The 25,427-nt window shown below is 52.9% G+C and overlaps 3 protein-coding genes across 9 annotated transcripts in view; 2 read left to right on the top strand and 1 right to left on the bottom strand.

Annotated features, from left to right (window-relative positions):
- Positions 1-25,427, bottom strand: part of NFKBIB (NFKB inhibitor beta) — a 1,076,695-nt gene that overhangs the window by 71,549 nt on the left and 979,719 nt on the right. The window lies entirely within an intron of this gene.
- On the top strand, positions 1,929-13,856 carry ECH1 (enoyl-CoA hydratase 1). Of its 4 annotated transcripts, none has more exons than XM_084958749.1 (10): positions 1,929-1,995; positions 2,691-2,892; positions 3,026-3,114; positions 7,182-11,477; positions 11,563-11,611; positions 11,771-11,835; positions 12,758-12,828; positions 12,919-12,990; positions 13,238-13,388; positions 13,567-13,856. In XM_084958749.1, the coding sequence occupies exons 4-10, from the start codon at positions 11,223-11,225 to the stop codon at positions 13,669-13,671; spliced, it is 768 nt and encodes a 255-aa protein (XP_084814875.1). In that variant the 5' UTR covers positions 1,929-1,995; positions 2,691-2,892; positions 3,026-3,114; positions 7,182-11,222; the 3' UTR covers positions 13,672-13,856.
- LGALS4 (galectin 4) lies at positions 15,468-23,957 on the top strand. Of its 4 annotated transcripts, NM_213981.1 has the most exon segments (10): positions 15,479-15,571; positions 15,886-15,974; positions 17,256-17,460; positions 19,856-19,990; positions 22,255-22,281; positions 22,395-22,433; positions 22,613-22,642; positions 22,935-23,023; positions 23,474-23,639; positions 23,723-23,957. In NM_213981.1, coding segments are annotated over 10 exon segments (972 nt in total). In that variant the 5' UTR covers positions 15,479-15,526; the 3' UTR covers positions 23,870-23,957.

Below are 25,427 nucleotides of genomic sequence, written 5' to 3'. Positions count from 1 at the left end.
TTCCTGCTGTGGCACAATGGGATTGGTGGCATCTTGGGAGCACTGGACCCAAGTTTGATCCCCAGCCGGACACGATGGATTAAGGATCCAGCATTGCCACAGCTGCAGCTTAGGTCAAGACTGTGGTTCTCAGAACTGGAACTCCCTATGCCTTGAGGCAGCCAGAAACAAACAAAAACTAAGTGGTTTTGCAGAAGTGGGTATGTGTTTTGGGTTTTGTTTTTTTGGTTTTTTGTCTTTTTTGGCTGCCCTTGCAGCCTGGGAAGTTTCTGGGCCAGGGATCCAACCCCTGCCACACCAGACAAGTCCAAATCTGAAACCTCTTGGCCACCAGGGAACTGGTAAAGCACTTTTATTCTTGGGCTAACTGGCTTTTTCCAAAGTTATTTTATTTATTTTGTCTTTTGTCCTTTTTTAGGGCCGCACCCACGGCATATGGAGTTTCCCAGGCTAGGGGTCTATTTGAAGCTGTTGCTGCCGGCCTATGCCAGAGCACAGCAACGCCAGATCCGAGCCACATCTGCAACCTACACCACAGCTCATTCCACATCCTTAACCCACTGAGCAAGGCCAGGGATCAAACCAGAAACTTCATGGTTCCTTGTCGGATTCGTTTCTGCTGCACCACAACGGAAACTCCCCAAAGTGATTTTAAAAGACCTTATATTTAGGAGTTCCAGGCTTGACGCAGTGGAAACAAGTCTGGCTAGGAACTATGAGGTTGCGAGTTCGGTCCCTGGCCTCACTCAGTGGATTAAGGATCCTGCATTGCCATGAGCTGTGGTATAGGTCGCAGAAGTGGCTTGGGGGGTTCCCGTTGTGGCTCAGTGGTTATCGAATCTGACTAGGAACCATGAGGTTGCGGGTTCCATCCCTGGCCTTGCTCAGTGGGTTAAGGGTCCAGTGTCGCCTTGAGCTGTGGTATAGGTTGCAGACGTGGCTTGGATCCCGCGTTGCTGTGGCTCTGGTGTAGGCCGGTGGCTACAGCTCAGACTAGGCCCCTAGCCTGGGAACCTCCACATGCTGTGGGAGTGGTCCTCAAAAGGCAAAAAGAAAAAAAAAAAAAAGTGGCTTGGATCCAGCATTGCTGTGGCTGTAGTGTAGGCCAGCAGCTGTAGCTCCAATTCAACCCCTAGCCTGGGAACCTCCACATGCTGCAGGTGTGGCCCTAAAAAGCAGTACCCCCCCAAAAAACCCTTATATTTATTAAGAACACGTACTTAATGGACTTCCCATGTGGCTTGCAGGATAACTACTTAGTGTTGCTTCTACAGTGGCTGTGGCTCGACCCCTGGCTCAGGAACTTACATTAAAAAAAAAAAAAAAAAAAGAACATGTACTTACGAGCCACATAAATAGCCTCTTCAGCCCTCTTGAATCCCAGGGACCTTAATCTAGTGTCGTCTCCAGATCCAGGTTTCCGCTGTGTTCAAGGTAAAATAGTACAACCCCTACCCACCCCACCCCCGCCCCCGGCCCGCCCAGTGGTGTGGGAATTCGAATTATATAGTCAGCACTTAATGTTGGTCTATACTTTTACTGGATAATCTCAGTAGGAAATTTTTCTTTTTAGTTAATATGGTACAAGTGCATGGTTACAAACTGGCAGGGCTCCGATTATTCTGCCATTACGGACTTGGACACTCATCTCTCTCCAATTCGTTCACCATTACGAAAGAGCTGTGGTGGCCCCTGCACAGAATGTTCGGGGACAGTGAATTATCGCCTCAGGCCAGATTCCTATTGTGCCAAAGGTTCCCAGGGCGAGCCAAAGGCCGGCAAATTTAGAAGGCGATTTCCGGTTGCCCTTAGTAAAGATGGCGGGAATAGGGGTGTCACCGCTGTTTGGATGCGGCTTCGATGCCCTCGCTCAACATGGCGGCCCTTGTGCCCGCCCCCTTAACTTCCTCTCGTCGGGCTATTCCGGCGTTTCAGTCGCAATGACGGCAGTGGCAATGGCGTTTTTTCACAGAGTGCGCAGCTTGCTGACTCGGCGTGAGTCATCTCTTGACTTCTGGGGGTCTATTGAGCTGTCGTCCTGTCATGGCGACTGTAGAACGGAGAGGCCTGTCTGGGGTCAAGCAAGGTCCTCACGCCTTATTAAACTCAGGGGTCCATGTGCTCCTATGCAAAGGGCCCGTGTCCTACCGTGGGGTAGCTGTCAGCTCAGTGTCTCCAATCTAGTGTCAGTACCACCTTCGCGGGTTTGAAGTGGCCCTCAGACCGAGGCCACTGGTGAGTGCACCCTAATCTTAAAAGCCTGTGTCTTCCTGAACCAAGGCCTCTTAACAGGCCTGCGTTCCCCAATCTAATGTCACTGAGATGGATGTGTGCCCTCTGCTTTTGAAGGTGCTCTTCTCCCAATTTGGGGTCATAAAATGCTCTTCCTGGGAGTTCCCGTCCTGGCTCAGTGGTTAACAAATCTGACTAGGAACCATGAGGTTGCGGGTTCGATCCCTGCCCTTGCTCAGTGGGTTAACGATCCAGCATTGCTGTGAGCTGTGGTGTAGGTCGCAGACGCGGCTCAGATCCCGCCGCGTTGCTGTGGCTCTGGTGTAGGCCGGTGGCTACCGCTTTGATTCCACCCCTAGCCTAGGAACCTCCATATGCCGCGGGAGCCGCCCTAGAAATGGCAAAAAGACAAAAAAAAAAAAAAAAAAAAAAAAAATGCTCTTCCTTTGTCTCTCCAGGATTGACAGCCCCCACCAACCTCAGCCTTAGTCTTCACCCCATGAGCTCCTTTACACAAGAGGAGGCTTCCAAAGCTGCTCCCAGCGAAGCTCCAGGTCACAACTATGAGTCCCTTCAGGTGACAGCTGTCCAGAAACATGTGCTTCATGTGCAGCTAAACCGGCCAGAGAAGAGAAATGCCATGAACAGAGCCTTCTGGAGGTCTGGTCTGCAGGTCCTGAGAGGCCTGTCTGCAGGAGGAGGCAGGGGCTAAGGGACTGGGCAGGGGAGGACCTGAGAGCAGGGAACTCCCCCCGCCCCCCCAGACAGCCCTTGCCTCCTTCCCTTTCCGCAGAGAGATGGTGGTGTGCTTCAACAAGATCGCACAGGACCCTGACTGTCGTGCGGTGGTGATCTCTGGTGCAGGAAAAATGTTCACTTCAGGTACCACGTGCTCTCCATACCCACCCCTGCCACCCTCCCCTGCTCCTGGAGAGAGATCAAGGCTTCTTAATTAGGGTTTCAAGCAGCTTCTAACTTCAACTTTCAACATTTTCAAATACAGAAATTGACAGGTTCATGGGCTCTTAAATCTGGGTTTTCATTCTTTTTTTTTTTGAAGTATAGTTTATTTATTTATTATTATTATTATTTTTTTTTTTTTTTGTCTTTTTGCTATTTCTTTGGGCCGCTCCCGCAGCATATGGAGGTTCCCAGGCTAGGGGACGAATCGGAGCTGTAGCTGCCGGCCTACGCCAGAGCCACAGCAACACAGGATCGGAGCCGAGTCTGCAACCTACACCACAGCTCACGGCAATGCCGGATCGTTAACCCACTGAGCAAGGGCAGGAACTGAACCCGCAACCTCATGGTTCCTAGTCGGATTCGTTAACCACTGCGCCACGACGGGAACTCCTGGGTTTTCATTCTTGAATCTCTGGCCTTAACCATTCAGTCTGTTTTTTTGTGTCAGTAAAGTGTCTTATAATAATAACATGCTTTTGGAGTTTCCGCTGTGGAGCGACGGGATTAGTGGCATTTCTGGAGTGCTGGGACACAGGTTTGATCTCTGGCTGCCACAGTGGTGAAGGATTCAGCATTGCTACAGCTTCGGTGTAGGTCGCAACTGCAGCTGGGATCTGATCTCTGGCCAGGAAACTCTGTATGCCACAGGGCAGCCAAAAAAGAAAATAAATAAATAACAGGCTTTCATGCAGTTATTCCACCCGCATGAACTGATTTCCAGTTACGTGTCTGTTAGGTTTTTTGATTGTCCCATAGTTCTGTTCTTTGGGTTGGGTACTTTCCTTAGACCGTATGCACCAACTCCTTTTCATCTGTACTCTTGCCCATCCAGTGACTAAGCCCATCCAGTGATTTTGAAATTTTCAGATACAGACATACCTCAGAGATACTGTGGGTTCAGTTGCAGACCACCGCAATAAAACAAAGATAGCAATAAAGTAATGACATTAATTTTTTGGTTCTCCAGTGCGTAGAAAAGTTACGGTTATACTCTCTAGTAGTCTGATAAGTATGCAATAGCATTATGTTTTAAAAAAAGGAGTTCCCATGGTGGCTCAGTGGTAATGAACCCGACTAGTATCCGTGAGGATGGGGGTTCAATCCCTGGCCTTGCTCAGTGGGTTAAAGATCTGGCATTGCCATGAGCTGTGGTGTAGGTCACAGATGCAGCTTGGATCCCATGTGGCTGTGGCTGTGGCTAATAGCTATAGCTCTGATTTGACCCCTAGCCTGGGAACTTTCACAGGCCACGGGTGTGGCCCTAAAAAACAAACAAACAAAAAAAAAAATAGAAATTTTATAAAGGACTTTGCTTTTTTTTACCTTAATTTAAAAATACTTTATTACAAGTTCCCATCATGGCGCAGCGGAAATGAATCCGACTAGAAACCATGAGATTGTAGGTTCGATCCCTGACCTTGCTCAGTGGATTAAGGATCTGGCGTTGCCATGAGCTGTGGTGCAGGTCACAGATGTGGCTCAGATCTGACGTTGCTGTGGCCCTGGTACCGGCTGACAGCTGTATCTCTGACTCGCCCCCCTAGCCTGGGAACCTCCATATACCGTGGGTGCGGCCCTAAAAAGACAAAAAAAAAAAAAAAAAAAAAAAGACAAATAAATAAATAAAAATACTTTATTACTAGAAAAAAAACTCCAGCCATTTAACAACACAGGATTGTCACAAACCTTCATTTTTTTAAAAAAACACAGTATCTGTGAAGCACAGTGAAATGAGGTACGCCTGTATTATAGTTTTCAATTCTCAAATTTCCTTTTTTTTTTTAACTTGTCTTCCATTTCTTTTTATTTGTCATGAGCGTATGTTTCTTTGTGTCATTGAGGGTAGTTATAATGGCTTTAAAATCCTTGTCTCCTAATTCCAGCACCTGGGTCACCTTGGGGTGTGACTCTGTTTATCTCAGTCTCATGTTCTTGTTTCTTTGTTTTGGGAGTAAGGTTGGATTGTATCCTGGATATTGGGATATGGGAAGAAAATGATGTGGAAACTCTGGATCCCATTGTGTAATTCCAGAGTATTAAGTTTCCTGTTTTAGCGACTTAGTTGAAGTCAGTTATTTTGGGGTTTGGGGTTTTTTTTGGGGGGGAAGGCCCACAGCATACGGACGTGCATATGGACGTTCTCTGGCCAGGAACTGAACCTGTGCCATAGCAGCAACCCAAGCTGCTGCACTGACAATGCCAGATCCTTAACCTCCTGCATTGCAAGGGAACTCCTGAAGTTTGTTTTTAAACCTTTTGCTGAGCTTCATGTCTGTTTCACCAGTCAGCAAGAGACCTGGGCAGAGGTTTTACACGGAATCTGAGGCTCCCTTCTCTGGCTTTCTGTTTTCTGGAATTTTACCCCCTAATTTGCCAGCAGCTAAGGTCACCCTGGACTCTGTCCTCCAGTTCTTTAAGCACAACTTCAGCCTGCTACAACGCAGGCTCAAGGCTTTCCTTCCTTCTTTGTTTTTTTTGCTATTTCTTGAGCCGCTCCCGCGGCATATGGAGGTTCCCAGGCTAGGGGTCTAATCGGAGCTGTAGCCACCAGCCTACGCCAGAGCCACGGCAACTCGGGATCCGAGCTGCATCTGCAACCTACACCACAGCTCATGGCAACGCCAGATCGTTAACCCACTGAGCAAGCGTAGGGACCGAACCCGCAACCTCACGGTTCCTAGTCGGATTCATTAACCACTGCGCCACGATGGGAACTCCTTTCTTTCTTTTTTTAGCCACCGCATGGCATATGGAGTTCCCGGACCAGGGATCAGATCTGAGCTGTAGTTTCAACCTAAGCTGCAGCTGGATCCTTAATCCACTGTGCCAGGCTGGGGATGGAAGCTGCATCCCTGTGCTCCCAAGATGCCGCCAAGCCGGTTGCGCCACAGCAGGAACTCCAGGCTAAAGGCTTTAAAAACAGAGAGCTCACTTGGGCCGTCCTTTCTTCCAGAATATGCCAGGTACTATCAGGTAACTGGATCTTGTCCAACCACAGTACATAGTTTTCATCTGTGGGAGGGTCCGTACCAGAGGTGAAAGGTCACGTACATTGATTTGTGCGTGGGGCCCAGGCCATTGCTGGGGACTCAGTGGTAACTGAGACAGCCCAGGGCCCTGTCCTCATGGAGTTCCGAACTCAACAGGGGAAGACAAACAGTAAACAATATATTTTTCTGGGAGTTTCCGTCGTGGAGCAGTGGTTAACGAATCCGACCAGGAACCATGAGGTTGCGGCTTCGATCCCTGGCCTTGCTCCGTGGGTTAAGGATCCGGCGTTGCCGTGAGCTGTGGTGTAGGTTGCAGACGTGGCTCAGATTCCGTGTAGCTGTGGCTATGGCTGTGGTGTAGGCTGGTGGCTACAGCTCTGATTAGACCCCTAGCCTGGGAACCTCCATATGCTGCAGGTAGCGGCCCTAGAAAAGGCAAAAACAAAAAAAACAACATATTTCCACGTTTACCATCTTTGCATGTCCTTTGTTTTCTTTCTACAACCCTCCCTGGTCTCTGCGGTTCCCTGGGTCGACCTTAGGTGAGGTCCCTCCAGTGCCAGCCCCCTTCCAGGTCCGAGAGCTCAAGCAGGGGGCAGCCCCTGTTTCTGACCCCTCGCCCTGGGGCAGTGCAGGATGAGGTTCCTCTGTTGCTGTGCCAGGCCTGGGGCCCTCATCTTTCAGCTTCTAGCTGATCCGGACTGTCTTGTCTCATTTTCGACCTGAAGTCCAGGAAGAAGAAACTCGCCTTAATTAGGAGTTTGAGTGAGAGAATGCAACTATTAATTAAAAAAAAAAAACAACTTCCCCACACTTATTTATATCTACGGAGTGTCTGAGCACTTTACACGTATGAATTCTCACGACAGCCCGATGTGAAAAGTTTAGTCATCATCCCCATTTGATAGGTGAGGAAACTGAGACCCAGAGAAGGGAAGAAACTTGCCTAATTCTCACTGCTGTTTTTTTTTTTTTTTTCTTTTTCCTCACACCCAGGGTGCTGGCCTGCGCCACAGCCACGGCAACGCAGGATCTGAGCCACATCTGCAGCCTTTACCACGGCTCATGGCAGTGGGGATCCTTAATCCACTGAGTGAGGCCAGGGATCAAACCCGTGTCCTCCTGGATACTACTTGGGTTCGTAACGCTGAGCCACAACGGGAACTCTCACTGCTGGGATTTGGAACGAGGGCTGCATAGCTGTGGAATACATGCTCTTGATCGCTAAGTGGCTATGGCCCCAGTGTCTGGCAGACTGGTTCAGAGTACGCCTGGCCTAGAGTTCCCTGGTGGCACAGTGGGTTAAGGGCCTGGTCTTGTCACTGCTGTGCCTCAAGCTGCTGCAGTGCCTTCCATTTGATCTCTGGCCCCAGAACTTCCACATGCCACGGGTGCGGCCAAAAAAAAAATGTATACCTGGGAGTTCCCGTCGTGGTGCAGTGGTTAATAAATCTGACTAAGAACCATGAGGTTGCGGCTTCGATCCCTGCCCTTGCTCAATGGGTTAATGATTCGGTGTTGCTGTGAGCTGTGGTGTAGGTCACAGACGCGGCTCGGATCCCGCGTTGCTGTGGCTCTGGCGTAGGCTGGCAGCTACAGCTCCAATTAGACCCCTAGCCTGGGAACCTCCATATGCCGTGGGAGTGGCCCAAGAAATGGGAAAAAGACACACACACACAAAAAGTATACCTGGCCCAAGTAGCCAGCTACCTTCCGCCTCTGCCACCTGTGCACACCTTTGCCTCTCTGGGCTCCTCATCTGAAATAAACGGAGGTGCTCTTAGCACCCCCCTTGTCAGGCTTCCATGAGGATTAAATGAGTTAATAGGCACAAAAGGTTAATTTACGGGAAACTTCTTGTTGTCTCTGTCATTATTGATGACTCTGAAGAACTTAATTGTGACAATGAATGAGATCAGAAACATTTAGAGGTTCACAGGGAACAAGACAGGGGCCCTCTCTGGCATGAGTTGTGACCCTGGAGGGGTTTGCCTTGTACCATGGTCTGGGGCTCTTTATTGCAAGGGGTTGCAGGAGTTCCCGCTGTGGCACAACAGGATGGGCAGCATCTTGGGAGCTCTGGGATGCAGGTTCGATCCCCGGCCCAGCACAGTGGGTTAAGGGTCTGGCATTGGATCTGATCCCTGGGCCGGGGAACGCCATATGCCACGGGTGACTGAAAAAGAAAAAACCAGAAAACCCAAGAGATTGCAGACACCCATGTCTGTCGATCCAGGTAGGGCAGATAGACCAGCCGAGCCAGTGGGAGGAGGTGTCTCAAGATCCCAAACTGGGCGCGTTCTGGGATTCAGCGTGGTTCCCACAGAGTCATACAAGCTTCCCAGACCTGGTGTGGAAGCCAGCAGATGCCTGTAGGCTGCTGGAGGCTGTTCTGGCCGCCACTGAGGTGGCGTGCATGATACAATAATAGTAACCATTGTGATGCCGTCACATGCCAGGTGCTGCTCAAAGGGCCCCCAGGACCTGTCTCCTCAAAACCTTGTAGCCCCATCAGCTCTCTGGAAGTTTTACCTTCATTTTCCAGAGCAGAAACCCAAGTCCCAGAGGATGGAGTGGCCTGGCCAGGGTCACAGAGGTGTTCCATCTTACTCATATTTAACTCACACAAATTCAGCTCTACCCTGAGTCAACACTCCCCAGGTCTTGTTCATTTGCACAAGCCGTGGAGGCAACAAAGCTGCAGAGTCCCGGGTGTGGTTGAATGTGGGAATGATTTTTCAGGTGTGTCAGATATCATTGTTCAGACAACAAGCAAAAGGATGAGAATGATTAACCTCAGAAGGTAGAAATTCTTGGAGTTCTCTTCGTGGCTCAGTGGTTAACGAATCCGACTAGGAACCATGAGGTAACTTCAGAAAGTAGAAATTCTGCTCTGAATTGTCACGTTGCTCCATCTCAGTCAGAGTCAAAGCCAAAGTCCTCCTCTTGGCCCACAGGCCGCACAGACTCTGCCTCTGCCACCTCTCTGACCTTGACTCCGCCTCTCCCCCTTGCTCACTCCACACCGGCTGCATGGGCCCCCTCATCGGTCCTCACACAGACCAGGTACATTCCTACCACAGGGCCTTTGCACTGGCTGTTCCTGACATTTAGAGTTCTTATCCCAGCTCTCCCTACAGCCCCCTCCCTCTCATCCTCCAGATCTCTACTCAGATGTCACTTTCTCAGCGAGCGAGTCCCTGACCACCCCAGTGAATACCGCAGCAGCCCTCACTGCGCGCGCACTCCCTTCCACTTCCCTCCTTCCATTCTCTTTTCATACTTATCGACACCTGAGAAAATGCATTTTCTTCTTTATTCATCTCCTCCATAGAAGGGCAGCTTCGTGGGGGCAGGGATTGTTGTCTGTATTGTTCACTTACAGAGCACCTACTGTGTGCACTGGGCCCTGTTAGGTACTGGGGATAGAGTAGTGGATGAAAAGGCCAAAACGCCTCTGCTCATGGAACTCACATCCTAGAAAGGGAGTCAGGCACTGAACGAGATAAGCACACAACGATACAACAACAAGAGGGCAGTGTGGAGATAAGGCAGAGAAAGGAAATGGAGGGTGACAGGCTGCTATTTAGCCAGGGTGGCCAGAGCGGGCCTCCCTGAGGCTTGAACAGCATGATGGAGTCAGTATGGAGACCGACCGTTGCTGCAGAAAGGCTGTTCTAGGCAGAGGGCGCAGTATAGGCACAAAGGCCCTGGGAAAGGAGTGGGTTGTGTTGGAACAGCTGTTGGAGGCCCACGTGCCCAGGAATAGGTTGGAAATGATGCTTTTGCAGGGCTGGTAAGATTTTGGCAAAAGATTTCAATTAAAATTTGTTTTATTATAGTTGATTTACAAAGTTCTGTCCATTCCTGCTGTACCGCAAAGTGACTCAGTTATATATATATGCACACGTTCTTTTTCATATATTATCTTCTGTCACGTTCTATCACAAGTGACTGGATAGAGTTCCCTGTGCTGTACAGCAGGAGCTCATTGCTTATCCATTCTAAATAATCCTTTGCATCTACCACCCCCAAACTCCAGTCCATCCCACTCCCCCCCATACCCCTGCCCCCTGGGCAACCACAAGTTTGTTCTCTGTGTCCCTGAGTCTGTTTCTGTTCTGTAGCTAGGTTCATTGGTGCCATGTTTTAGATTCCACATATAAGTGATATCACAAAGTATTTGTCTTTCTCTTTCTTACTTCACTTAGTATGAGAATCTCTAGTTCCATCCATGTTGCTGCAAATGGCATTATTTTGTTCTTTTTTATGGCTGAGTGTTGAATTTTATTCTAAGTAAGAAGGGAACAGGAGTTCCCGTTGTAGCTCAGCAGTAACAAATCCATCTAGTATCCATGAGGATGCAGGTTCAATCCCTGGCCTCACGCAGTGGGTTAAGGATCCGACATTGCCACGAGCTGTGGTGTAGGTCACAGACGCAGCTGGGATCCCATGTTGCCATGGCTGTGATGTAGGCCAGCAGCTGCAGCTCAGATTTGACCCCTCGTTGGGGAACTTCCATATGCCACATGTAGGGTGTAGTTTTTAGGGTGAAGCCCTGAAAAGACAAGAAAGAAAAAGAAGGGAATGGACTCTCACCTCGCAGGGGTGAGAGTGAGGAGACCAGAAGAGATGATGGTAGCCAGAGGAGGGTCATAGAGAATGATTAGTAGAGGGACAGGCTTGGGATTGTCTTAAAGTTGGAGCCACAAAAATGGCTCCACTTCCGGTCTTCCCAGCTCAGGAGACATGACCATCTCTGATGCAATTGCCTGTGCCCAGAACCCTGACTTCTAGGCCATCTGGCATTATGGGAAGAAGCATGGCCCCTGGAGAAGCTGCCTGGTTCTGGGTTTGAAATCTCAGTTCCACTGCTCACAAGCTAGAGTGACCTTGGGCAAGTGACTTAAACTCCCTGTGCCTCAGTTTCTCCCCCGGTAAGATGGGGATAGTAATAGAGCCTACCTCAGGGTCCTTGTGAGGCTTGAGTGAGTGAAGACTCGATACACATTAGCTTGTGTTGACGTCACACCCCACATGCAATCTTCCAGAAATCCTGTGCGAGTTGCTTTCTCCACTGTGGTGGTTTGCCTGGGCTCTACCCTCTGGCTGGGGCAACGGGTGGGGCCTGGGAGGCAAGCTGAGCCCCCCCACATCTCCCCACCAGGGATCGACCTTGTGGACATGGCTTCGGACATCTTTCAGCCCCAAGGAGAAGATGTGGCCCGCATCAGCTGGCACCTCCATAATCTCATCTCCAAATACCAGGAGACCTTCAGCGTCATCGAGAAGGTGACACTAGGAGGCTAGCAGGGCATCCCCCCTGGCCCACTGCTCCTGGACCAGCCTTGACCCCACCCCTCCTGTCCCCTCCCAGTGCCCTAAGCCGGTGATCGCTGCCATCCACGGGGGCTGCATTGGTGGAGGTGAGTCTGCAGCCACCCAGCACCCATTCAGCCAGTGGCCTCCAGCCTCAGATCTGTTGCTAGTTAGACTCTGACCCAAGATGCACCTGTTCCACCTGGGTGGGGGTGGGGGTTGGTCCAGTGGCTGTTTAGTGTCTCCATCCAGCCTCAACCTTCCAGGAGTGGATCTCATCACTGCCTGTGACATCCGGTACTGTGCCCAGGATGCCTTCTTCCAGGTGAAGGTGAGCCATCCTCCTGAGCTTCTGCTTCCTCGAGTCCCTCCCAGAGCTGGGAAATGAGTGGCAGAGCTGGGTCAGGGGAGGGCTAGGTCAAGGACAGAGCAAACTTAAGGGGGTGGGAGTGAGCCTGGAGGGCCTCATGGAAGAGTTGGAATTGAAATTTACAAAGTCACACTTGGGGGGTTCCCTTTGTGGCTCAGTGGTTAACAAATCTGACTAGGAACCATGAGGTTGCGGGTCCCTTGTCTCACTCAGTGGGTTAAGGATCTGGCATTGCCGTGAGCTGTGGTGTAGGTCACAGACTTGGCTCAGATCCCACGTTGCTGTGGCTGTGGCATAGGCTGGCAGCTACAGCTCCAATTCAACCCCTAGCCTGGGAACCTCCATATGCCGCAGATAAGGCCCTAAAAAGTTAAAAAAAAAAAAAAAAAAGTCACACTTGGCCGTGGAGGAAGTCAGGGGTCAGTCGTGCATGCATGACTGTGAGGTCAGGAGCCGCTAAAGGTGTGGGGGCGGGGAGTCTGGGGCTGCTGCTGCTGCTGCTGCTGCTGCTGCTGCTGCTGCCGCTGTCGCCGCCGCCGCCGCCGCCCGCCGTAGGGTCAGTGCTGGAGGGGGTGGGAGGCAGGATGGAGCTCACGAGAGGAAGGGGTCGGGGCTGGGATAAGCAAGGCTGGAGAGAAACGTGACTGACTTCAAAGAACTGGGAGGGCAGAGGAACTAGAAGATGGATTCTATTCTAGACTGAAGGAACCTACATGGGTAAAAGTATGCAGGTGGGAATGAAACAGAGTATTTGGGGGGGGGGTCCTTTGAGTTGGGGATGGAGTGGGACCTCTGCAGTAGATGAAGAATTTCCCCGGCATTGAGGTTGCAGAGGGGGCAATATTGGGCCAAAACCAAGCACTGACACGATTGCTCCCCTCAGGAGGTGGACATAGGTTTGGCAGCGGATGTGGGAACCCTGCAGCGACTGCCCAAAATCATTGGAAACCAGAGGTGGGTGAGGGGAGCCTGGGAAAGGGGAACACACAGCATCTCCTGGACCTGGATGACTGTTGTCCCTTGACACACCCTGCCCTCTTGCAGCCTGGTTAACGAGTTGGCCTTCACCGCCCGCAAGATGATGGCTGACGAGGCCCTGAACAGTGGACTGGTCAGGTAGGGGCCGAGGCCCGGGGTGAAGAAGGTCTGGGTGGGGCTCTGGATCCTTCTGTACCTCCCCACTCGGATTCCAAGCAGCTTCCTCTCTCTGCGTGGTCTGGAGGCCACCGTCTCCCTCTGATGTGATTGGTCCATTTCACTGGAGTGTCTTCTGCTTTCTACTGTGATTGGCACTTTTCCATCCATGGGAAGGAGAGGAGAGCCCTTTGCAGACCTCCCGATTCCCAGTTCCTTTCCTCCTCAGCCGAATCTTCCCAGACCAGGAGGTCCTGCTTGAGGCGGCCCTCGCCCTGGCGGCCGAGATTGCCAGCAAGAGCCCGGTGGCGGTGCAGGGCACCAAAATCAACCTGCTCTACTCCCGCGACCATTCCGTGGCAGAGGGCCTCAACTACATGGTGAGGTTCTCCTATCTGACCCATCAGAGCCCCTCCCGTGTTCCCAGACCGGCCAATCAGGACACAGCTGCCTTCTGCAGGCCTTGCCTTCTGATTGGTGCCCTGCTAGCTGCCTTTTTATTGGTCCAACTAAAATCTGCCTGCATCTTCTCCTTTCCCCGCTGCGGGTTTTATCCAGAAATCCTGGAACATGAGCATGCTGCAAACCAAGGACGTCATTAAGTCTGTCCAGGCCGCCATGGAGAAGAAGGAACTGAAGACCATCACCTTCTCCAAGCTCTGAGAGGCCCCTCGGCCCAGGTCGTGGTCCTGGACCTGGCATTGACCCGCCTCGTGCCTCAACCAGAGAGGGAGGACTGGTGAAGATGGTCACCTCGCTGTCTTCTCAGCCTCCCAGTTTATAACTTTATGACACTGATTTCCTCCTGTCTTATCTTCACTCCGCGAACAATAAAGCAGTGTAAAGAACCCCGTGTTCTTATTGGAGAGAGAGGAAAGGCAGAAAGGGGGGTAACCTGGTGCACCCAGGGGCTCCAAGGACCACGCTTGTGCTGAAGGTTGGAAATAGAGATTTGACCAGTGGAAATGGGAGCCATGCAGGTAGTGACCCTTTGGAGTGGCGGCACGCTGTCCAGGCCAGGGCCCCTAGAAAGTCGAGACTTCCTCTGGGCTGAATGGCTGCAGAGGATCTGCCTGTTCCAGGCGTGGGCTGGGGGTGGTGTTCACCCTGCCACGCCCTCAGTGCACAGCCGTGGGGGATCTGGTCTGAAGTCTGGCTAGGCTTCCACTGCTTACCGGGTCTTGGGCCAACTGCCTCATTTCTTTAAGCTTCAAGTTTTCGTTTCCCAACCTCATGGGTTTATGTTTGGTTTTTTGGTTGTTTTTTGTTGTTGTTTGGGGTGAGGGGGTTGGCCGAGCCCATGGCATGCAGAAGTTCCCAGGTCAAGAACTGAACCCATGCCACAGCAAACTCAATCCGTAGCAGTGACAATACCAGATCCTTAACCCACCGAGCCACCAGGAAACACCTGGATTTATGTTTGAAATGAGGGCAAGAGACCAAGCATTAATTTATTTAAAAATTTTTTTTAATTAAAAAAAATTTTTTTTTAGGGCTGCACCCATGGCCTTTGGAAGAACCCAGGCCAGTGACTGAATCCAAGCCACAGCAGCAATCTGCATCCCTATGTGCTAGCTTCAGCACCCCAAATCCATTAATGCACTGTGTTGGGCCGGGGATGGAACCCTCACCTCTGCAGCAACCGGAGCCACTGCAGCCAGCTTCTTAACCCACTGCACCAGAGTGGGAACTCCACCAAGCATTACTTTAGTGTCTTCTATATGCCAAGTCCCGTTCTGAATATTTATGGGAAAATGGGCAAATTGAAGTTAAGGCACGGCCCAAGAACAAAAGCCAAGAAGTGGAGTTACTGGCGAATCAGCAGTTTAAGGATCTAGCATTGTCACTGCTGTGGCATGGGTTTAATCCCTGACTCTTCCATATGCCATGGGTGCGGCCAAAAAAAAAAAACTGGCGGAGGAAGAATTTTAACCCAGAACCTCTAGCTCCAGAAGTCAGTGATCTAAGCCACTCTATACAAAATACGGTGCGCACAGCAGAGGCGTGTGATGGGCATACAGTCCATTAAGTCATTTCACAGTTCCTGGGAGCATCAAGAGCACCCAGTTGCTTCTGCTTTCACTTTTTTCCCACTGCCCATCTGTCCTGGGCCACTCCTAGCCTTGTCCTGCCCAGCCCTTCTGGCTGCACCCTCCCTCAGCTAACAAAGGTTCAGGCGCACTTTTATGGGCTCTGATAAGGCCCTGGTAGGACCAAAGTTCACCAGCATTTCCTTTTTGCAAAAAAGCCTAGAGGAGGGGGCCCTGAGCTGAGTCCCCCAGGCCTGGCCCAGATGATCTGGGTTCTGGCTGGTCACCAGTGAGACTGGTAGGAGGAAATTGGCAGTGCCCTAGAAGATCTAAGCCTGGGATGACCAAAAGAAAGACCTTGTGGACTCAGCCCTGCCAGCCACGCCCTTATCCTCAGATATAAGAGCCACTTGCAACCTGCCATCTGCCACCATTCTCCAGTCCTGCGGCTCTTCTCACGGGAGAAGCCACCAGCCCAGCCTCTCAAGATGGCCTTCGTCCCTGCACCAGGCTACCAGCCCACCTACAATCCCGTGAGTTACCCCAGCCCCTGGCTTAGCTCTCCTCTGCCCGCCATGCACCAATTGACCCTCACCCCTGAGCCTCAGAGGTGCCCACTGAACACTGGGTCTGATTTACCCCATCCTGACCCTGGGGCTTGGCTTATTGCCCCCCCCACTCTCAGGCTATTTACATCCATCTGTAACCCTCCCCCCAGCTCTCCTCATCTTCATGCGATTCCTCACCCCTTGCTTAAGGGAGTGGGGGTGGAGGGCAATGATGGGGAAGGGCTGCAATAGGCAGATGCAGATGGCCTTCGAGGCCCCTCACCTGGCCGCTTCTGCAGACGCTGCCCTACTACAAGCCCATCCCAGGCGGTCTCCGAGTCGGAATGTCCGTTTACATCCAAGGAGTGGCCAACGAGCACATGAAGAGGTGAGACCATTCCCCACGCTGGGCTAGGCTGGGAGGGAGCCACACACGGGGCAGAGGGGCTTCCAACCCAGGTACAGGAGGCCTACTTCCTTTCCTTCATTGCACCTGATGGCTAAAGACCAGCCCTGGTGTGGGGAGTCCAGGTCTTGGTGATCAGAACAGAAGAGGGGCCCTGGGAGGTGTCAGGGAGACTCACCATGACAGGTGGCCCCAGAGCAGGGACACTGGATTGGAACTTATGGGTGGGATAGAAAGAATTATGATCACAGGCTCAGAGCCGGGCCACTTGAGTTCACATCCCAGCTGTGTCACTCACCAACTGTGTGACTGGAAAAGCTCTCTGAACTTTAGTTTCTCATCTGTAAAATGGGGTTGTTTGAAGGAGTCAATGTGTAAAACACAGAGCGGTAAAGTAAGTGCTGTAATAACTCGTAGTTTTATGGTCTTAAAATGGTGATGAGAATTGAACTGACCTCATAGGACTGCTGTTTTCTCTGTTCATTGTCTCTTTGCGCACTGAGTGCCCACTCTGTGCCTAGACACTGGGGACAGAGCCACCGAGAGGACAAAGATCTCTGCCCTCATGGAACTGACATCTGAGTAGAGGAAATGGATAAAAAAATAAGTCAGATGGTGATAAATGCTGGAGACAAACAAGGAGGGAAGGGAGATGGGGTGTCATGTGGGGGAGGGAGTGTGGCGTTGTCCCTTTAAATTAGGCGGCCAGGGAAAGGTTCCCGAGAAGGGAATTTTTCAGCAAAGACTGGAAGGAGGTGAGAGAGGGAACTTGGGAATGTCCTGAGGGAAGAGCATTCCAGGCTGAAACAACAGCCAGTGCAAAGGCCCTGAGGCAGGCGTGGGCCTGTCCCCTCAGGATAATGTGAAGACTGCAGGTGTGGAGGGGGGTGTGGTGGAGAGGGCTCTGACTGCGTCTTCACAGGGCCCCGCGGGCTGCACGTAGGGAACGGCCTTTGGGAGCCGGGGAGGGGGCAGCTAGACCTGGGGCTGGAGTCAAGTCCCAGGAGCCTCCCTTGGAAGCTGGGTGGGGGGGGGGATCTAAAATGGAAAAGGAAGGAGCCAAGCGTAGGAGGTGAGCATCTGCCGCCAGGAGTGCGGAGCCCCACCTGCCCCTCCACTCTCGGGTCGGCAGTGGCCAAGGCGCCACCCCCCCACCTGGCCCCGCCATTTACTCGCACTCTTGTCAGGGACTCTGGAACAGGGTAGGACAGAGAGAGTGGGAACAGGCGGCGCCAAAGGAACAGCCCTTTCCTGTCCGGCCAGGTTCTTCGTGAACTTCGTGGTGGGGCAGGGCCCGGGGGCGGATGTCGCCTTCCACTTCAATCCTCGCTTCGATGGCTGGGACAAGGTGGTCTTCAACTCGCAGCAGGACGGCAAGTGGGGCAACGAGGAGAAGAAGAGGAGCATGCCCTTCCGCAAGGGCGCCGCCTTCGAGCTGGTCATCATGGTCCTGCCCGAGCACTACAAGGTCAGGTCGTCAGGTCGGCGCCGCAGGGGCGGGTCCTCGCCCGCCTCCCCCCTTCCCCCCCCGCCCCCCCTCCTTCCTCCCCCGCCCTCCCCTCCTTCTCCCTCCCCTCCCCCTCCTCCCGGAGGCTCCTCCCTTCCTCCCTCCCCTTCCCTCTTTCCTCTCTTTTTTTTCCTCTCCCGTTTCCCCTCCCGACCTCATTTTCTTTTCCTCCTTTCCTGTCGATTAAATAATTCGCTCATCTCTTTTTTTAATTAAACATTTTTAAAAAATTTTTCTTTTTTTCAATAAAAATTCTTGCGTTCCCTGGTGGCTCAGCGGGTTAAGGATCCTGCATCATCACTGCTGTGGCCCAGGTCACTGATGTGGCGCTGCTTCCAACTCTGGCCCTGGAACTTCTGCATGCCCAGGGCATGGCCAAAAAAAAAAAATCTCTCATCTCTTTTTCTCATTCCAATTCCTCCGCCACGGAAAGCCTTCTACTATATTCCCTGTATATCATCTTGCTCCTCTGTGTTCTTGAGAAATGCGTATCTTGGCACTCTCTTATCCCCAACTCTATTTTTTTATTTTTATTTTTTGGTCTTTTCGTCTTTTCTAGGGCCACTCCTGCGGCACATGGAGCTTCCCAGGCTAGGGGTCTAATAGAGCTGTAGCTGCCGGCCTACACCAGAGCCACAGCAACATGGGATCCGAGCCGGGTCTGCGACCTACACCACAGCTCCTGGCAACACCGGATCTAAGGATTAAGACCCACTGAGCAAGGCCAGGGATCGAACCTACAACCTCATGGTTCCTAGTTGGATTCGTTAACCACTGCGCCATGACGGGAACTCCTCTTAATCCCCAAGTCTAAATGCACACGAAAGGAGGGTTCCTTCATGCCTGGGAAGCCCTCTTCTCCTTGCCACCCCCATGGCTGTCAGCTCCGGGCTCCTCTGCTCCCTTCTCTACCTCTCACTTTCCCTCCTGGATTATTTAAAAGCAAATCCCAGATAGTTTATAATCTCATTAAAAACAGTCACATGCCACTCTCAGACCTGAAAAATGGATAGTTCTTCCTTAGTCCCCACATGCCCAGTCTTGATCCAGTCTCGATCCTGTCATTTCATGATGCCTGCTGTTTCCTAGTTTGTTTGCTCAAATCAGGGTCCAAATAAGGCCCACATATTGTGACTGACAAGCAGTAAGGGAGTATTTTTTTCTTTTTTAGGACCGCACCCACGGCATATGGAGGTTCCCAGGCTAGGGGTCGAATCAGAGCTGCAGCTGCCGGCCTACACCACAGCCACAGCAATGCCAAATTCAAGCTGTGACCGACACCACAGCTTAGGGCAATGCCAGATCCATAACCCCCTGATTGAGGCCAGGGATCAAATCCGCGTCCCCATGGATACTAGTCAGATTCCTAACTTGCTGAGCCACCCCAGGAACTCCCATGCCTTTGTTAGATTAATGATGTATGTGCTCCTGCTGGCTGCGCAGGACCCCCTGGGTCTGCTGAGTGCTTTCCATCCCCTGCCTCCACTCGCCATAAGTGACACGCGGGGGACACCCTGTGCCCTCTGTTCCCCACCTGACCCACGCGAGGAGTGTCCTGGGGGCGATTTCAGGGTTGGAGAAAAATACCTGGACATTATCTGTCCTCATGTGGGCACCAGCTTTCTAACCTCATCACCGGAGGTTAGCATCATGGCTTGAGGTTGGACAGGCACGGGTTCAAGTTTGTTCCCAGAGTGTGACCCTAAGCGGGTCTTTCTACCTCTGCTCTCTTGAACAACCAGGACCATGCCTTGTCCTGCTCCACAGAGCTGATGGGCCTGTTACCAGGTTGAGTCAAGTGTTTAGTACGCGGGAGGCTCTGGATCCTGGGGAGCTGGCTCTCAGCCCTGGGCTCCCTGCTTAGTGCTAAAAGTAGAACTGTGATGGCTTAACCTGGGCTGAGACGTGATATCAGGCCAAGGCTCTACCCAGGATTTCTCCAACGCCTTCAACTTACCTTCCCAGCGATCCCAGAGTGAGCCTTCGTTTTACAGATGTGCAAAGGCTCAGAGAAATGAGTGACTTACCTGAGGTTTCACAGCCAAGACATGTCAGAGCTAGACTTCAAACCCAACTCGTTTGAGACCAGAACAAAGACTCCTACTCAATTCCCTCCCAAGCTCCATCCCCAGGCTAAAGTACCTATTCTCTCTTAGCCACCGATCCGATCCGGGGAGCTGACTTTTGATCCCAGCCTGACCCTTGACCTGTGAATTCAAGATTCCTGACTCTGAAGTTATCCCAGCTTCCCCGCAAGCCTTCTGACCCCAAGTTAACAAGATCCCTGTTTCCTGCTTCCTGTCTCTACCTTCCCAAGGTCACAGGTGCTGACCATGACCTTACCCCTGCCTTCCAGGTGGTGGTAAACGGTGATCCCTTCTATGAGTTTGGGCACCGGATCCCAGTCCAGTTGGTCACCCACCTGCAAGTGGATGGGGACCTGACGCTTCAATCAATCAACTTCATCGGAGGCCAGCCCGCCCCCAGCCCGGTGCGTGGTTATTTATTTATCTGATTTGCTTGCTTTCTTCCGTAATTCATCCCCCCCACCCATTGATTTCCTGAGCCCCTGCTCTGTGTCAGCCCCTTTGCCTGGTAACGGCACGGACCCAGTGGCAACCAAGACAGTCTCCTGGGAGGACAGACATGTCACCAGATGGCAGTTGGCTACAGGTGGTCAGGGCCGGGTTGGGGTCTTACAGGAGGTTTGGAGAGTCTTAAGGAAGGGCTGGCTTTCTCAGTGTATAAGCTGAGTCAGAAAGAGAACATACGGAAGCATGAAAACCACCACGTAGAAGCGTGTTCCTGGAAAGTGGCCTGATGTGGTCAGTCAGCTGGGAAGCTCCCCGACAATCACAAGGAGCTGCCACTGCACAGGCACCAGAAGGGCTGTGCTGAGAAGGGCACCAAACAACAGGGTGGCTGTGGCCTGGCCGTCGCGTCCGCACCTTGGAAGATGGCTGAGCAGCCTCTGTGCAGGCTGAACAGATAGGCGCTCAATGACCATGAAACCCCGCTCCCAGGGCCACAGAGAATGACGAGCCACCAAAACACACACTAGAACATCGACCGCAGCTCTGCTTGGAGAAGCTGGAGTCCAAACCCCTCCCCAGGTCCTTCAGCTGAGGGCGCCTTCCCAACCTGCAAGCCCCCAGCCCCTCCCAGGGGAAGCACTCTGATGACCATCAGCCCCATTTTACAGATGTGGCAACTGAGGCACAGAGAGCTTAAATAACTTGCCCAGGGTTACGGAGCTCATGAGTGGCAGAGGCCCGGATGAAACCCCACCTCGGCCTCCTGAATGAGGCAGTGCTGGGAACCCCTTCATCCATGAGAGGGCCTCGGGCCTGTGGGTGTTCATCTGACTCTCATGCTTCATCAGGGCTCTGTGGCGGTTTTTGTTTTTGTTTTTTTTTTAACAGCCGTACTTGCGGCATGTGGAGGTTCCCAGGCTAGGGGTCGAATTGGAGCTACAGCTGTCGGCCTACACCATAGCCACAGCCACAGCGATGCAGGATCTGAGCTGCGTCTGCAAACTACACCACAGCTCACGGCAACACCAGATCCTTAACCCACTGAGTGAGGACCCTCACAGATCCTAGCTGGGTTTGTTAACCGCTGAGCCACAATGGGAACTCCTCATAAAGCTATTTTTAGAGAGCCTTCAGAATAGCTGGCTTACAGTGGAAGTCAAGGCAAAAAGGACTTCATTAGAAAGAGGGGGAAACAAAAAGAGTGAATGAAAGTGGTCTAGGACCTCCCGCTGTGTTACAGGGGGTTAAGGATCTGGCATTGCTGCAGCTGTGGCGTAGGTTGCAGCTGAGGTTTGGTTTCAATACTTGGCCGGGAAGCTCCATATGCTGAGGGTGCTGCCAAAAAAAAAAAGAAAAAGAAAAAAAACAGGGCATTCCCATCATGGCTCAGTGGAAACAAATCTGACTAGTAACCATGAGGACACAGGTTCGATCCCTGGCCTCACTCAATGGGTTAAGGATCTGGAGTTGCTGTGAGCTGTGGTGTAAATCGAATACTCGGCTCTGAATCTGAGTGGCTGTGGCAGTGGTGCAGGCAGGCAGCTACAGCTCTGATTGGACCCCTGGCCTGGGGACCTCCATATGCCACAAGTGAGGCCCTAAAAGAAAGAAAACAAAAACGTTGTCTAGGGAGGGAAGGTGTTTGGGCAGAAGGAACCACCTGTGAGAAGGTAAGGACGAGGGAGAGGACCAGAGACAGAGACAAGGAGAGACAGAGACTCAGCGACAGAGACACACCCTCACCGAGAGAGCCTGAGACAGACAAAGGAGAGGCAGGAACTTGGCTGGTTCCCAGAAGCCCTCCTTGCCCCAGGGGTGGGCACGGAGCGTGAGGGGCAGGGGCGAGTGGTGGTGGGAGACAGGGGAGCAGCAGGGTCCTGGCTGGGGCTGGGGGGGCGGCCTGAGGGTGCACACGTTGTTGTGCAGCTCCCGGGTGGAGGCGGGAGACGAGGGCTGGATGAGGGCCCTGGGGGGGCAGGAGCCAGGACAGGGGAGGGAACCAGAAGATCGTGACCAGCTCCTCCTCAAGTGGTGGGGTGAGCGTCACTGTGCACAGGAGACCCCCAACCATGACAAGTTCTCCATGAATGGCCCATCTGGGTTGACCCCAGGGATCCCTTGGGTGGTGCTGGTGGGCTGGCCTGGGACAGGCATCCTCATCATGCTCCAGGCCCTAGTTTGGGGTCCCCCTCTTTGCCCCCTTCTCCTTCTCTGCCCACAGGGACCCATGCCTAATCCTGGGTACCCAGTAAGTACATGGACTTCCCCTGGACGTGGGGGTTCAGTGGCTGAGGAGGTCTTGGGGCTCCCAAGGGACCCCCAGCCTCCCTCACCATCCATGCCTTCCATCCATCCATACAGGGTCCTGGAAAGCACAACCAACAGCCGTGTAACCTGCCAGTAAGTGGGAGGGTTGTGTGGCCAGTTGGCAGGGGGCGGTGACAAGAATCAGAGGGTGTCGGAGAGGCTGCGCCCCAGTTGTGCTGATGCAGCCCCTAGAGATACGCCTGCCTGTAGGAGGTGTGCCCTGATCCTTGTTAAATATTATAGAGTAATAGCTCTTCTTCCTTGCTTTACAGTGCATGGAGGGAGCCCCAACCTTCAACCCGGTAAAGTGTCCTGCGGGTGTTTAGGGCTCTGAGATGGGCAGTTGGCAGGGAAGCGGGAGCTGAAGGTTGGCAGGGGGTCCTGAACCGTGGGGAGCCCTGGGAAGGTAGGAAGTAGAGCAAGCAGAGGCAGAGAGTGTGTGGGGCAGGAGGTGGGTGGGTGGGGTGAGGGTGGAGTGGGGTTCAGGGTGGGGAGGGGTCGGGGGTTTGAGACGTTTCCTCTCTGAAAATTTGTCCCTGCACCTGGCTTCTGGGGACCTGAGAGATGCTGGGACACCATGTTCTCTTCCCACAGCCTGTGCCATATAAGGCGAGACTGCAAGGGGGCCTTGTGGCCCGAAGAACCATCGTGATCAAGGGCTATGTGCCCCCCTCGGGCAAGAGGTACGGGATGGAGACTGGGCGTGACTCCTCACTCCTCTCGCCCCTCAGACCTAAGAGTTAGCGCCCTCAGCCCCCTCCTCCGATGGAGACCCAAGAGTCCAGAATTCGGGGTCCCCCACACCCCCTTTTTTTTTTTTTAGGGCCGCACCTGTGGCATACAGAAGTTCCCAGGCTAGGGGTCGAATCGGAGCTGCAGCTGCCAGCCTCACCACAGCCACAGCCACACAGGGATCTGAGCTGTGTCTGCGACACACGCCGCAGCTTGTGGCAACGCCAGACCCTCAACCCACGGAGCAAGGCCAGGGATCAAACCCACATCTTAATGGATACTCCTTGGTTCTTAACCCGCTGAGCCACCACGGGACCTCCACTCCCCTCCTTCCTTGGAGAGCAAGGCGCTGGCCCCTGATCCCTGCCCCGTCTTACTCCCACCTCCCCTTCTGCCCCCAGCCTTGTCATCAACTTCAAGGTGGGCTCCTCAGGGGACGTGGCTCTGCACATCAACCCCCGCCTGACCGAGGGCATCGTGGTTCGGAACAGCTATCTGAATGGCAAGTGGGGAGCCGAGGAGAGGAAGAGCTCCTTCAACCCGTTTGCTCCCGGACAGTACTTCGATGTGAGTCTGGGGTCTCTCTTTCCCCGCTTCCCTCCAAAGCCTCTGTCCCGGGCCTGGGCTCACGGCCGCCCCTCTCCCTGCAGCTGTCCATTCGCTGTGGCTTGGATCGCTTCAAGGTTTACGCCAATGGCCAGCACCTCTTCGACTTCTCCCATCGCCTCTCGAACTTCCAAGGGGTGGACACGCTGGAGATCCAGGGCGATGTCACCTTGTCCTACGTCCAGATCTGATCTATTCCTGGGGCCATAACCCTTGGGCGCACAGAGGAAGAGCCTGTCGGACTCCCTTCTAAGCCTCTAATAAAATTAATAAACTGCCTGATGGTGCCTCGTGAGTGCGTGTGACCCCACTCACCCCCTTCCGTCCTGGTTCAGTTGTGCCTTGTCCATTCAGCCCCCCATCAGCTGTCATAAGAAGTCATAATAACTCTAGGGCTTGAACATGTATCAACTCATTCACTCCTCACAATGCCAGAAGGTAGGAACTATTACATTCCTTTTTTTTTTGGCTTTTTAGGGCCACACCTGCAGCATATGGAGGTCACCCCACCCCTTGAGGAGTTGCTGGTCACGCTCTTCTGGTTCCCTCCCCTGTCCTGGCTCCTGCCCCCCCAGGGCCCTCATCCAGCCCTTGTCTCCCGCCTCCACCCAGGAGCTGCACAACAACGCGTGCACCCTCAGGCCGCCCCCCCAGCCCCAGCCAGGACCCTGCTGCTCCCCTGTCTCCCACCACCACTCGCCCCTGCCCCTCACGCTCCGTGCCCACCCCTGGGGCAAGGAGGGCTTCTGGGAACCAGCCAAGTTCCTGCCTCTCCCTTGTCTGTCTCAGGCTCTCTCGGTGAGGGTGTGTCTCTGTCGCTGAGTCTCTGTCTCTCCTTGTCTCTGTCTCTGGTCCTCTCCCTCGTCCTTACCTTCTCACAGGTGGTTCCTTCTGCCCAAACACCTTCCCTCCCTAGACAACGTTTTTGTTTTCTTTCTTTTAGGGCCTCACTTGTGGCATATGGAGGTCCCCAGGCCAGGGGTCCAATCAGAGCTGTAGCTGCCTGCCTGCACCACAGCCACAGCAATGCCAGATCCAAGTTGCGTCTGCAACCTACACCACCACAGCTCACAGCAACTCCAGATCCTTAACCCATTGAGTGAGGCCAGGGATCGAACCTGTGTCCTCATGGATACTAGTCAGATTCGTTTCTGCTGAGCTGCAACAGGAACTCCTATCTATATTTATAAGTCCTAAACAGGCAAAGAAAAATAATATAAAAACAATGAGCCCTGGGGGACCAGGGGAATTAAGATTTTCTGGAGTCTTCCGCTCGGAGAGGGGGTCCTTGGTTCCACTGCCCACCCAGAGATAAACTCTGAAGCCGGGCATGGCCTCGGGGGCCTTCAGCCTAAGGGTCTCAAGGGGCAGAAAAATGAGTCTGAAAACCTCAAGCCCCGCCTGGAGCAGGGTGTGGTTTTCCCACCACCCAAGCTCTTTCAGGTTTAGTCGGGAACCAGCCCCAGCTTGCAGTGCCTTCACTCTTAAAATGCAATTTCTGCAGCAGCCCAAGTTTCTGGCTGCAAACTTTGACCCTGACCCGGATCCAGGAGGGAAGCTGATGGTACATCCTGCCATGGGCACTGTTCCCAACTTTCTGAGACCGGCCTGAATGTGTCCACGGCGGTGAGGACCACAGCCACTGTGAGCAACCGGCTGAGGGCCTGGGGCTGGGGCGCTTCTGTGGTCCTGGTTCCCCTCCACCCACCAATATTCAAGGGAAACCCACCTCCTGAGCTAGAAAATCCC

This window comes from Sus scrofa, chromosome 6, assembly GCF_054392235.1.
Source record: "Sus scrofa isolate SSC_HxYL_T2T_F1_AM1 chromosome 6, Sscrofa_HxYL_maternal_Yorkshire_Landrace_v2.0, whole genome shotgun sequence".
In the NCBI taxonomy this organism is placed as follows: domain Eukaryota; kingdom Metazoa; phylum Chordata; class Mammalia; order Artiodactyla; family Suidae; genus Sus; species Sus scrofa.
Note: the sequence above shows the minus strand (reverse complement) of the source record. Positions and strands in the feature narration are given on the sequence as shown.

What these genes read in the sequence shown, in the direction of transcription:
- ECH1 (XM_021093609.2), top strand. Translation starts at nt 2,732, where the DNA reads ATGAGCTCCTTTACACAAGAGGAGGCTTCCAAAGCTGCTCCCAGCGAA. An exon ending in CGGGGGCTGCATTGGTGGAG is followed by an intron (nt 11,612 to 11,743) that starts GTGAGTCTGCAG and finishes GTGGCTGTTTAG; the next exon opens with TGTCTCCATCCAGCCTCAAC. An exon ending in CTGAACAGTGGACTGGTCAG is followed by an intron (nt 12,991 to 13,237) that starts GTAGGGGCCGAG and finishes TTTCCTCCTCAG; the next exon opens with CCGAATCTTCCCAGACCAGG.
- LGALS4 (XM_084958593.1), top strand. Translation starts at nt 15,527, where the DNA reads ATGGCCTTCGTCCCTGCACCAGGCTACCAGCCCACCTACAATCCC. An exon ending in TCCTGCCCGAGCACTACAAG is followed by an intron (nt 17,461 to 19,855) that starts GTCAGGTCGTCA and finishes CCTGCCTTCCAG; the next exon opens with GTGGTGGTAAACGGTGATCC. An exon ending in AACAGCCGTGTAACCTGCCA is followed by an intron (nt 22,434 to 22,612) that starts GTAAGTGGGAGG and finishes CTTGCTTTACAG; the next exon opens with TGCATGGAGGGAGCCCCAAC.